This window comes from Pelmatolapia mariae, linkage group LG5 (assembly GCF_036321145.2).
Source record: "Pelmatolapia mariae isolate MD_Pm_ZW linkage group LG5, Pm_UMD_F_2, whole genome shotgun sequence".
In the NCBI taxonomy this organism is placed as follows: domain Eukaryota; kingdom Metazoa; phylum Chordata; class Actinopteri; order Cichliformes; family Cichlidae; genus Pelmatolapia; species Pelmatolapia mariae.
In genome coordinates, this window is record NC_086231.1 from 11,738,256 (window position 1) to 11,751,093 (window position 12,838).

Here is a 12,838-nt window from a genome sequence, read left to right on the forward strand (position 1 = left end):
TGTGCACAGGTTTTCTTCTTAGAGCAGGCGACCCAAAGTCACCCAAGTTCCAATCTGCCTTCGGTCCATTTCCTGCAGGTCTTCCTCTTGGCCTTTTTTCCAGCTTTCTTGTCTGTTCTCTGCTGTCCTACGAAAATAAAGGCTACAAAAAAGCACCAAAAGAATCTAGAGTGACCCTGCATGACTTGGAGGTCAAAATAGTTTATATCTGTCTTACACTGGTTCTTGGTGCAGCCTCTCAGGTCATCCTCAGTTTGACTGTTTTAGCTCTTCCCCCTTTTTTTTCAATATGACATCAGAAGCCACAGAGAGATACAGAGACAAGACTAAAATTAACAGGACATAAGAGGAGAGTAACTGAGACAAGAAAGTTACAACAGGAGTTCCAGAATAATACATGAAATGTGAACCTAACAACCTAAAGATATTTAAACAGAACTTCAAAACTCGGACACCGCAGAACTCTAAGCAAAAGACTCAGAACCATGACAGGACTAGCCCGCTGTATTATTTTTTCACACTGAATTTTGGGGTGGCTTTGAATTTAGCCCTCTGTAGGTTGATCATTTTTCATTTCCATCAAACAGTGTAGCATCTTTCTGTTCCTATCACATTACCCAGTCCATATATGTAGGTAACCATAGATAAAGATACATGATTTTGTTCTTTTCATTGAGATCTGATGTGTTTTCAAAGTGTTCCTTTAGTTTTGAGCAATGCGTTGTGGTGGACTGCGGCTGCCATACGTTTGCAAATGGCTGGACGACATATTTAAACAATTCTGCCCTCACTGTTGGGCACGAAGATACTAATTTTTCATATTTTACAACAACAGTTAGCTGCTGGCAGCTCTGGTGCTATTGTGCATTGCAGAAAATGAACGGTTGTCTCACTGAAATATAAATCTCATCCAGCAATAACCTGCAAGCAAAAAGGCTGCTAATGTTAGCCTCACACAGCAGACTAATCTGGGACTGTGTTCATATGTTTATAAATTTGACTAATATTTAAAATAATGATTTAATAATAAAATGGGACTAACGGTTTTAAATGGCTCTTTAATACACACACTGTATGTTATGGATCATATTTAAGCTTTTTCATTAGTTTATCGTCAAGTTTGACTGTTTAGTTCTTTAAGATTAGTCGACTACTCTGCGTTTTAGAAAATATTGGGACCTTCAGTAGAATGAGGTTCATATACACACACCGAATCTGAAAGCATCACTGTTTACTCCCCCCCGGATGGGTTTTCCCCATGTTTACACCCTTTCAGTTCACACAGGGAGTTTTCCACCATCCATCATGCCACACATACGGGTACAGCTGACATCCTAAGCAGACTCACAAATCCTCATATTAGACAGTCTTCTTCGACATCTCCCCTGTTTCCTGGGATGTGCAGCCTCTTGCCTGCCTCTTCTCAGAGATAAGAGGCCTCACTCCATGTGTCTGTGTGCACTTGAGGGGAAGGTGGAAGGTTTTAACCAAAATAAGTTTTAGGCCCTACAGCTGCAGCTGGCAGAGGAAGAGGAGGGTGATGGGAGATTTAATGTTGCACTCTATTACTGTAGCCTGTAGTAACACATACAGTGCCAGCTGAACAAAAGAGGAGCATCATGGAATTATATTTGTGTCAAAAGTGGCGCACGAGAGAAAATGATTTCACAAGAAATTAAATAATTTCATAGGCGCAGGTATTCATGGCCACTCACTCAATTAAATTCCTCACACGTAAATTCAACAACCCACTCACATACACCCCGGTAACCAAACACTCAAAGAAGTCAGATTTTAATCCAACATGCAATACCATCTAGAAATAATCTGACTGGCAGCAACTTTATTTTTTAAGCACGACAATGATCCCAAACACACTTAAAATGTAGTAAAAGCATACCTGGATTGAAAAACACACAATGGAGCACTATCAGTCATGGATTGGACTCTCCAGAGCTCAGAGCTTAACACTATTGAAGCATAATGGGATCATCTTGACACAACAAAAGAACAAAAGGCAGCCACCATCCACAGAAGAACATTGGTGCAGACACACTGCTGTACCTCAGCATTCTGCTGCAGGGCTACTCCACATCTCTCAACCTCACTGCTGCACAGCTTCTAATTTCTAGCACCACTGGGTAAAATAAACATCAGCTGCTCATCCGCTGTTACTAATTAATGATTAGTCTGTGTGTTACTTCATAGCAATCCAAGACTGTACTGATCTCAATCTTCATGTCCTCTCTGAGTTATTAAAACTGACAGTAAGGGTGAAAAGAAATATTTTAATATCTAGATTATGATGTGCACTCCTTAAGGAAGCACTGAAGGCACACCCTTCATTATGCCATTACGCTCAAAGAAAAAAGAAGCACTGCTACCTGTTCACCGTAGAAACTCTCCATGGTGTCATGGAGAGTTTATATCCGATTTCCAGCACCAAGAAAAACAATCAGTGGGAGACCTTCCTTCACTGAATTATTGAGCTTTACTATATTAACTGACCATAAATAAAAGAATTATTATCAGCTGAACAACTGAAACAGCCTTAAATTATAAAATTTACCTGCCTCATTTTTACCTGCTTTCTCATCCAATCTGTTTTTATGTGTTAAATACATAGCTCTTTGTCATTGTACATGTACACCAAAATTGTGGGTGCCTCACACCAACTGTGTTGGAATAAAATAAAAATAGTAGACAGCAGGAATAAATAGCAAACAGGAGAAATACATACAATTAAGAGGAATATCTAAAAATAAGAGAAAGGCACACGTTAGTGAACAGTGGCCTGGGTGATAGGGTTACTCGCACCATGGCTCATATTGGTGAGGTGGGTGGGAAGGGGTGGGGTGGGGTGTGGTGTGGAGGGATAGTGTTTATTGACAGTCCAAATGGCCCAGGGGATGGAGCTGTTTGTGAGTCTGGAGGTGTGGGATTGACCAGAGGTGCCAACCAGAGGGCAGCAAATCAAACAGGTGGTGAGCGGGGTGCAAGGAGTCACCTATGATGGCTCTGGTTTTCCTGAAACAGGAGGATCTGGCGATGGCCTACATGGGTGGCAGAGGGCAGCCAATGATTTTTTTGGGTGGTGTTAGTTACCCACTGCACAGCTGTCCTCTTCTCAGTAGTGGCTCCTGCATACTCAACACCAAGGCAGTAGAAGAGTATGCTCTCCACTGTAGAAGGCCACCAGCAGCTTCTGGTCAAGGTTATTCTTTAGGAAAATGAGGAAGTGCAGCTGCCGTTGATCCTTTTTTACCAGGACATTGGTGTTGTGGGTCCAGGTGAAATTGGCAGAGGTGTAGGTGCCCAGAAACCTAAAGTTGGAGACAGATTCCACCCATTGTCCATTTTTAATGAGAGGGGAGTGGACCCGTCTGTGCCTCCTGAAGTCTGTTATGAGTTCTTCTGTTTTAAGGACATTCAGCTTCAGGTTGTTTTCTGAGCAACAGTGGGACAGGTTCTCTACTTCCGCCCTGTACGCTGTCTCATCTCCATCAGAGATGAGCCTAACCATGGTGGTGCTGAGAACAAAGCCCTGTGGGGATCCGGTGCTGAGTGACAGTCAGGGGGGAGGTAGGAAGTCTTTGATCCAGGAGCAAGTGACGGGGGGTTCTGAAGGTGGTCCAGTTGGTGGTGAGGATGTCTGAGATTATGGTGTTGATTGCTGAGCTGTAGTCCACAAAGAGCGTCCTCATGTAGTTCTTCCTGTTCTCCAGATGGCTCAGCGCTCTGTGAAGGGTGATGGCATCCTCTGTGGACCGATTTGCTCTGTAGGCAAACTGGGGTGTGTGGGGGAGGGGTGGTCTGAAACCGAACAAAGAAGGCTTTGAGGTTAGCCCCTGACAGCAAGTTTGAACCTGCTGTCGGGGGTTGGAGGGTTCTGGCCTTTGTAGTTGGTGAGAGTTCTCCACATCTGGCGAGGGTTGTTATCAGTGAGGAAGCCTCCCCATCCTGTATGCCTCATTTGCCTGTTTGATGCCCCTCCTCAGATTGGCTCTGGCAGTGTTGTACAGAGAACAGTCCCTCAGCCTGAAGGCAGAGTTATGAGTTCTGATCAGAGCCTGTACTTCACTTATCATCCAAAGTTTTCGGTTAGGAAAACCACGGATGGTTTTGGTTACTGTCACATTCTCTACACAGCACTTAATGTAGAAAAGGACTGACTGAGTGAAGGTCTCCAGATCCTGGTGTTTGATGTTTTACAACTCTGTCAGATCAAAACAGCCCTGTATTCGGAGAAGCTCATCATCTGGCCAGTTTTTAATGACCCGGGTGTTTGGAGTGAGCTGTTTCCTGAGGGGGGTGTGGGCAGGAATGAGGAGCAGAGAGAGATGGTCACACTGTCCTAGGTGGGGGAGGGGTGTTACCCTGTTTGATGTTGCTGTACACATGGTCCAGTGTCCTGATCCCCCTGGTACAGTTACAGTTAACATGTTGGTAGAATTTAGGGAGTACAGACTTCAGAGATACCTTGTTAAAGTCCCAGCAACAATATGGACGCCCTTCGAGGCTCTGTCTGCTGTTTACTGATAATAAGTTGAAGGTGGTTGAGTGCTGAGCTAACATTAGCATTGGGAGACATGTAAACATACTATGGCTACCGTTAGCTTGCGAGGTAGATCAAAGTGCCTTCCCTGAATAGACATGGCCTCTAAGCAGTGACCATCTGTAATTCTACTGTTATGGCACCAATCCTGAAGCAGATAAGCACAAAGCCTGCCGGCCCTTCCCTAACCAGATCTTTGTTGCGGTCCTGGCAGTGTAATGTCTGGCCCAGTAACTCTACCGAGACATCGGGGAAATTTGGATGGAGCCAGGATTCAGTTGCAATCAGTAGACAACAACAAAGCGGACAAAGCAGTTAAATAAATCTCTAATTATAGCCCCTCCATTTTATTTGTGAGGGATCTGGCATTGGTGAGGAAGATGATTGGAAGCAACGATTTGTGTTGTTCTTCTCGCAGCTTGATAGAGCAGCAGCACAAAAACCTCTAATGATCCCTGTTGTTCCCTAACAGAAAGTAAACAAATGGCAAATATCTAAACTGTGTTCTTAAATAATAAACAAGAGAAAAGGATATTACCAAAAAGAGTCTTCTCACTCCTATTTAACTACTGCCAGGTGCTCAGTTCGTATGGATAAATATTTACAATTTCCTCTCAGCTAACAACCAAAATGTTGATGTGAAAAATAAAAATCAGCTCTCTAGATTCAGTTACTGGCTTGTATTCAGGCTTTGAACATACTCGATGCTACTGGCGGCCGGCTGGCTCTTAGTTGGGTGCAGAGGAGGCGAGGAGAGGGACGAGGTGGCTGTCAGCTGGAGGTTAGGAGGCTGTTGTCCATCCAGTAATTTAATCTGCATCCAGTCTTTGTGATGAGCTAGCTTAGGGGGTTGAGGCCTAAGAAGAGCAGTGTGGACTTGCTTTTCTCAGTGATAATAATAGTGTTGATGGAGAGTAATTTTATCTTTATATCTTGCAACACCGAGTCTAGCCACAATCTTCATCCTCGGTTCAGTGGCTGCAGTGATTGCAGGTGGTTGGGCATCATATAATTCAGTTACACTGACATCTTGTACCAGGGTCACCTCATTATAGCCGTACTCAATGTGTCTATACTGATCTTCAGCTTCAGTAGTAGCTTTCCTTTATTGATATCGTAGCACAGAGCTACCAAGTGCTTGTTGATCATTGTCGATGTTGGTCTGCTGCTCATTATTATAACCTCTCTTAGTGGGTCGGCTGGCATAATAGAATTCAATTAATTGCATGTTCTGAGTCCTTGCTTTGTTCCTGTAGGCTGCTTGTCAGTATCTCAGTATTTGCAAACCGCTGATGATCTCTCTCTGAGGGTGTTTGCAGTCTGTCCAAGTCAGACTGCAATTGTTTCAGAAAGGTTGCCTCCTATCAGGCGACCTGTGCAATCGTGGGCGTGACTGTGCAACACCCTCAAGCTCTGGGCAACCATGTAGTCACCGCAAGTTGTAGTCAGTCACAGAATGGGAAAAAAATTCAATACAATCATCAGGCACTACCAATGTATTTATTAACTGTTTATTTTTGGATGCAAGGAGGTTGAGGTCCTATTTTTACTCATGACTGAGGCATTAGCTTGCTCTGAATTAGAAGGAAGCTTTGTCAAGCTGTGTGTCCAACACTTGAAGTTTTTAGTCGGTTCAGCTGATTTAATGTATATTATTTTAGGATGGTGTTGCGTGAGATGAGCCCTCTTGTTTATTCCCAGAGTATATTTATTTAATAAAATACTGTCATTTGGTGTTGGTTGCGATACTAGACTCGCTCTTTTCCCTCCCTTATAATCAGTATGTCCTCTCTTCTCCACAGTAGACATGGACCACTGGGATGTTTACAAGACTGATTCAATTGCATTTTGTTATGTTTGTACAGTGCTAAGATTTTTTTAAGTCTCATATTATCCATAAAACTCTGTAACAGATGCCATGGCGTCTCCAGACTATTTCACACCTGTCACACATGCTCAGTGTGAAGCTGCTCTCATCTGTGAAGAGAACAGGGTGCCAGTGGCAAACCTGCCAGTTCTGGTGTACTCAGGTGAATGCAAATGGTGCAGCAGGATGCTAGTCTGTGAGCACAGATCTCACTAAGGAAGTCAGGCCCTAATGCCATGCTCATGGAGTCTGTTTCTGAGGTTTTGGTCAAAAACATGCACACGAGTAGGGCTGTAGGGCTCAACAAAACACAAAGGAGCAGATACTGGTCATACTGCAGGTTTGAGACCCTTCTATGGCCCTTTCGAGCTCTCATCATGTAACAGTCTCTCTCCTGGTATCTTCACACTTTTGAGGCTTTACTGGAAAACACAGCAAATGGCACAGCAACCGTTTCGCAATAGCGCATATGGATGTTTTGTCCTACAGGAGCTGGAATAGCTGTGAAACCCGAATGGGATGCAGGTATCATCTCATGTTACGCGCAGTGCTAAGGACACTAAAAGGCAAAACGAGAGAAAAATCAGTCAGGAGAGATAAGGAGAGAACAATGGTCTGTGACCACCACCTGCTAAACCGTTCCCTTTGTGGGATTTGGCTTGTTGTTGCCTCTCTGGTGCACCTGCTGTCACTTTCATTTGCACCAAAGCACCTAAAATAGATTCATAATGGTTTGTGTTTCTAACTGGCCTGATCGATATCCCTCAGGTTTAACTGAGTTTGTGTTATACTGTGATAAAGGATTGTTCCCTTAATATTTTTGAGTGTGTATTTCTATAGAATATTTATCATTATGTAAATATACATAAGATAAAAATATAGAGAGAGTATATATTTATTGATACTTTAATATTTTTATTCATAATATCAGAACTTTCAGGAGAAAAGGAGAAAGGTCAGACCACCGTTTGCCACTTCTCTGTATTTGGAAGGCATGTAGATTTTAAATAAAAGGGGGAAAAAAGCTTGTGTTTAAATGGCAGCTCACAAATTAAATTAAATGCCACACAGAACATGTGGACAATATCCCTGGACAATATCAGTATAGTTACAAGCAAGTGTGTGTTCATCCTAATAAAAATCCTGATAAAGAACTGAGAAACACAGTATTTGTCAGCACACAATTTGGCTCCTTCTTTAAAATTTAAGAACTAAACGATGTAATTGGAGCCTGATGATGTGTAGCTTTCTCCTTTTTCTGCAGATTCGGCCATCTTCCTGCATGATTTCATAAAACACTGAAACACTGCATAACAATCCAACAGCACACATTATTTCTTGCTGTCTGAGAACTAACTCAGAGAATGGGCGATCGTGGCTCAAGAGTTGGCCGTTCGTCTTGTAATCAGAAGGTTGCCGGTTCGAGCCCCGGCTTGGACAGTCTTGGTTGTTGTGTCCTTGGGCAAGACACTTCACCTACCGCCTGCTGGTGATGGCCAGAGGTGCCGATGCAGGTATCATCTCATGTTACCTGCATCGGGGCCGATGGCGCGATATGGCAGCCTTGCTTCTGTCAGTCTGCCCCAGGGCAGCTGTGGCTACAACTGTAGCTTGCCTACCCCAGTGGGTGAATGTGAGAGTGAATGAATAGTGGAATTGTAAAGTGCTTTGAGAGTCTCGAAAAGCGCTATATAAATGCAATCCATTATTATTAGAATGTCCATGTGTTCACTAAAAAGTAGATTATCTAAACATGTTTATGCTGTTGGAGCTCTTGTGAAGGACACTTAGCTCTCTTCACTTTGCAGCTTACACATTCCTTCTCTATCAGAGGAGCTTCAGCTTGTTTTCAGCTGCGTGACCTCCAGAATCACATTAATGCCTGAGACCACAATCAGCCTTCAAGGTCACACTGACATTTAAAAAAAAAGTTTGCAGAGGGTTAGATCAGAAGATTAGAAACAGTGTCATGTCTCAGTTGAATGTTATGGTGTAAGGCTATACAGACAGCAACAGATTAGCTTAGCATTGGTCATAGCCACAGATAATCTCCAACTAAAGAAAAAATCTCATGTCAGTTAATTAACAGGATCACATTTGGTGTCATCATCATTTGGGCATCCAGTTAGAATATATAACATTTTATTTTCCTTTAAATAATCATTTGAAATAAACAGGGGTACGAGGAGAAGTTTAAAAAAGCTCACTGACCAGCTGCTGGCTCTGGATAGTTTAATTGTGAAAGAAAGCACCTGCTACCATCCACCACTGGCTTGTTTTACACAGCAGGAGTCTTGATATATTAAAGCTTTATCTACTCATTATTCTGCAAATTTAAATTATTAAGTTAAAATATGGAACTACCGTATTATTATGCATGAAGCAAGGAGCATGTGAAATATCTAAATTCAAATTAATAGAAATATAAATTAGCTGTTTTAGTTGCCCAGTGAGTCTGATCTGCAATCCCAGGGACCCAATGGGGAAGAAATGTTATGTTAGACTCCACTTTGTTTTTTAGGCACCTCTCATTTCTTTATATTTTACTTTAAATGAGCCAGACCTTTATTTTAATATGAGCTGAGCAATAGTTCTCCAGGTTTTCTGGAGACCTTTCAGAGTTCTTCTTTGGACATTGACTGCTTTTTTACTCATTTTCAGTCCAGTCCTTGTACTTGACCACTTGTTTTTTTCTGTGTTGAACCAATTTACACTGACCTATGAATCATTCAAGCAGTGCAAAAGCGCCTAACTGAAGGGATGAATCAGTATTGTGTCTATACATAACAGACAACTTAGCAAAGAACCAATTTTAAATTTTAAATTAGCACTTAATTGGTTGGCCTCCCCAGAGCCCAGACCTCAATATTATTGAAGCAGTGTGGGATCATCTTGACAGAGAAAGAAACAAAAAGCAGCCAAGAACATCTCTGAATATCCTTCAAGAAGCCTGGAGAACTAGTCCTGAAGACTAACTAAATAAATTACAATAAAGCTTGCATAGATAGATGTTAAATAATAAAGGTGGTCATAGCAAATATTGACTTTCAAACTCGTTATAGTTGTACAGAATCTGTTTGTGCCTTGTGTACTGTATTTACATTCATGTTTGTACATGTTTAAAGCGTTTCACTCATTTCCTATTTTCCCAGCAAAGTTTTAAAACATGGGGGTCGGTCCAGACTCTTGCACAGTGCTGTAATTAAAAATACTTGTTAATTAAATGTTTTTACACAATTCCTGTCTGTGCTCTACACCCTCTCCATACACTTTCACTCCATTTGTGCATTCATGTGGAAGTTCTGCCACATTGAGTGCCTTTCCATAGCAACTGCCGTTATATTATGAAGCCCTCCAACAGACTTAACTAATCACACTCAATCAAGGTGTGGCACCCATTTGTGTCATTACACTTCCAGACTTTGTGTGATTATTTCAGGAGTTTGGCATTAATGAAATGAAACAGTATGGACATGTTTAGATTTCTTTCACATTTTTGTTGTAAAGGTTAATAAAAAAAGGAAAAGAGTGTCCCAAGTGACTCCATATAGATTCATAATTTCCTGAGTGGCAGGGTGTAAGTCATGGATAGAAATTGGGCAGAGTCTTCTGGGTAGCATTTTCTCGTTCTCTCACACGTTACACACAGCAGGAGATAATTCACGTCAGCCTCACTCTCATTGCTGTAAATAGTGTGTGGGGCTTAAGGGGTGTGGGACACACAGTCTGATCCCACTGTTCTGGACGTTAGCTTTCTCGCATCCACCAAAATCACGTGAGTTCCAGAAAAGGTAAAGGAGTGGAAGGGGTGGGGTGTTCAGGTGAGGGAGACTACCCTTTGCAGTGGATGTAGACCTTGGTTGCCGTGGTGCTCTGGGGTGCTGTGCTTACAGCCCCAGATCTGCTTCCCCCGCCCTGCGATGGGGTGTGGGCTTACCGAGCCAGATGCTTAACTGGCTTTCTCATTCCAGTCTTAAGTATCATGACAGCGCACACACACACACACACATCCCCCTCAAACAGCATATCACTCACACATGTAGTCTGACACACCCATCCTATCACTCCTAACGTGGGCAAGTCGGGGCAGGTCTTCCTACACCCATTTCCTGCACCCTACCCAGGATGGGGGTCAACTGTTGGTTCATGGTGGCGGTGGTGGTTCTGGTGGTTGTTGGGCAGTTTCTTGCATCTGGAGCCCTGTTCTCAGTTCATGGCAGCATTGTCGGTGTCTGGTACTATGGGGCTGTTGCCCTTTGGCCTTGAGGGCTCCATCTCTGGCCTCCCTCCTCCTTCTGCTGGGAGAGCCACACAGTTGTCATCGAGACGTGTGACCTGGGGTCTTCAGTACTCTAGGGGTCTCCTGGGTATTTCTCTGTCTGCTTCTGGCTCCTGGGGGCATTATTGTAATTTCTCACCGTCATTGTCAATACACACACACACACATATAGATTGCTGGTTTGTGTATCCATGTTTTTGTTTTTGTTTTTTTCTTCAGGTGTGATTTGGGGTTTTTTTGTATGTGTTGTGTGTTTTCCACGTGTGCTCTGTCCTCTTATTCTTATGTTTTCCCCTGCGTTCTCCCCCCTTCTTTACTCCTTTTCTTCCTCCCTGTCACCTCTGGCATTCCCATATTACACATGCACTCGTGAATAATAATAGAAATAAGTAAATAAGTAAAAAGTAGAAAAAGAAAGAAAAAGAAAAAATACATTTTGTGGATCATGTGACTCGTGAATTGATCCTGAGTGCCACCTACTCTAGTCAGAGATGCTAGATTATATCAATGATGACGATATAATGCCAATGAAAAATCTGGAAAGAATATAAAAATATAACAGTAAAGTACAACACTGTTGCAAATAAGACGAGATTAATGCTGCAGAAAAATGTTAATCTATGGATTTAGCACATATAACGGACATTTCAATTTATTTTATTTTGTTCACTGTAAAGCTGTTGTTTGTTTCTAAGGTGACAGCTGCACATCAGAGTTCTATAAGTTTAAACTGGATACATTTAAACATTAAAGTTAATAAAGGAGACATGGAAACTGCTTCAATTTCACCGCAAATTTTTTGCATCACCAAATTAATACATGAGATTACAGATCCATGATAATGTAGCGCTTCATTCAGTGGTTTTAGTAAAGTGCGGCTTAATAAGTGGCACATCTTTGGTGGAGCCAGAATTTATAATATAGTCTTAAAACATTTAGTAAAAAATAAAAATGAAATTGAAAGGAATCAGCAGGATTTCAACCAGGGTCTCCTTGCTGCTAATCTTGCAATGTGTGCAACCACCAGCCATACAACCTTCTAGCAGATATCTTTGCACATCTGTGCAGCTGCAGTAACCACAGCCAGGGCATTTGCTCTTCCATGACCCTCCAGCAGATTACAATAAAATAAAATCTGTCCTGTTCATCACAGCTTTCTACACTTTGTGGTTTACCTGTTCTAAACATCTTCTCTCCTTCCTGCAGGACACCAATCAGGAGGTGGAGCCAGAAGAACCGCCAAATATTCTCGACCTGGGCCATTAAAACCAGCTGAACCAGTATAACTGGAGCTGGCTGTTAACAAACCACAATAACTCAGTGACTTCATCTTGCTTTAGAAATTTCCACACAGTTTAACTGTAATCAATTATGGAATAAAAGTTTACTAAACCCAAATCCTCTCTGGGTAAAAAACTCAGTCCGTGTTTTTATTGTGTCAAATAATTGTTCAAAAAAGTGTCGTTCCTCTAACAGCCACTAAAGGCTGGCTCCAAAAGTGAGTCAGTCCCTACAGAGTCCCATGTTCAACACAGTTACACCTGGTTTTGGATAGTTTCTCCCTTAGTAAAAACTCTCAGGGGAATCTTATCCATTTTCATTTGGTAAGGCTTAATGTAAGGGGCATGACTGTTTTGGCTAACAGGTGGTGAAACTATGGAGAACAGTTAATATTTTTGTAGGATAGCCATTAATTCAGGATGGTGCGTTTGGCTGCGTTTGGAGAGTGACAGGCAGGAGATTTCCAGGAAAAACAGAGGTTGGTAGATATGACCTATCATTGTTTGTGCTGTTGGTGCCTTAAGAAGCATTTTAAATAGATTATCTGATGAATATTGTGGCCTTCTGTGTGATACAGTTGATCAAAGTTTGAGATTCTGTGAGTGAATTTCTGATATTGCATTAGTCTATTCAATTCAATTCAATCTTTATTGGCAGACTTCATGTCCATAAAAACAAGACAGAAACACCCCCCCCCCCCCCCCCCCCCCAAACACAGGGTATAAACCATTAAATATATATATATATATGTATATAAATAAGTATATAAAACATTTGTAAAAATATAAAACCATAATATACATAAAACCCAATTACTTAAAATAAATCAATAAATACACAAACACTTTAACCAGTG

General features: G+C 41.9%; 1 protein-coding gene across 1 annotated transcript in view; it reads left to right on the plus strand.

The window, feature by feature from the left end:
- The window catches only part of stab1 (stabilin 1), a 157,628-nt gene extending 145,536 nt beyond the window's left edge, over positions 1–12,092 (plus strand). Inside the window, exon 70 of the mRNA XM_063473672.1 lies at positions 11,908–12,092. Coding sequence (XP_063329742.1) covers positions 11,908–11,967 — 60 coding nt within the window. The 3' untranslated portion in view covers positions 11,968–12,092. The remainder of the gene's footprint in view (positions 1–11,907) is intronic.
- Positions 12,093–12,838: the final 746 nt, after the last annotated feature.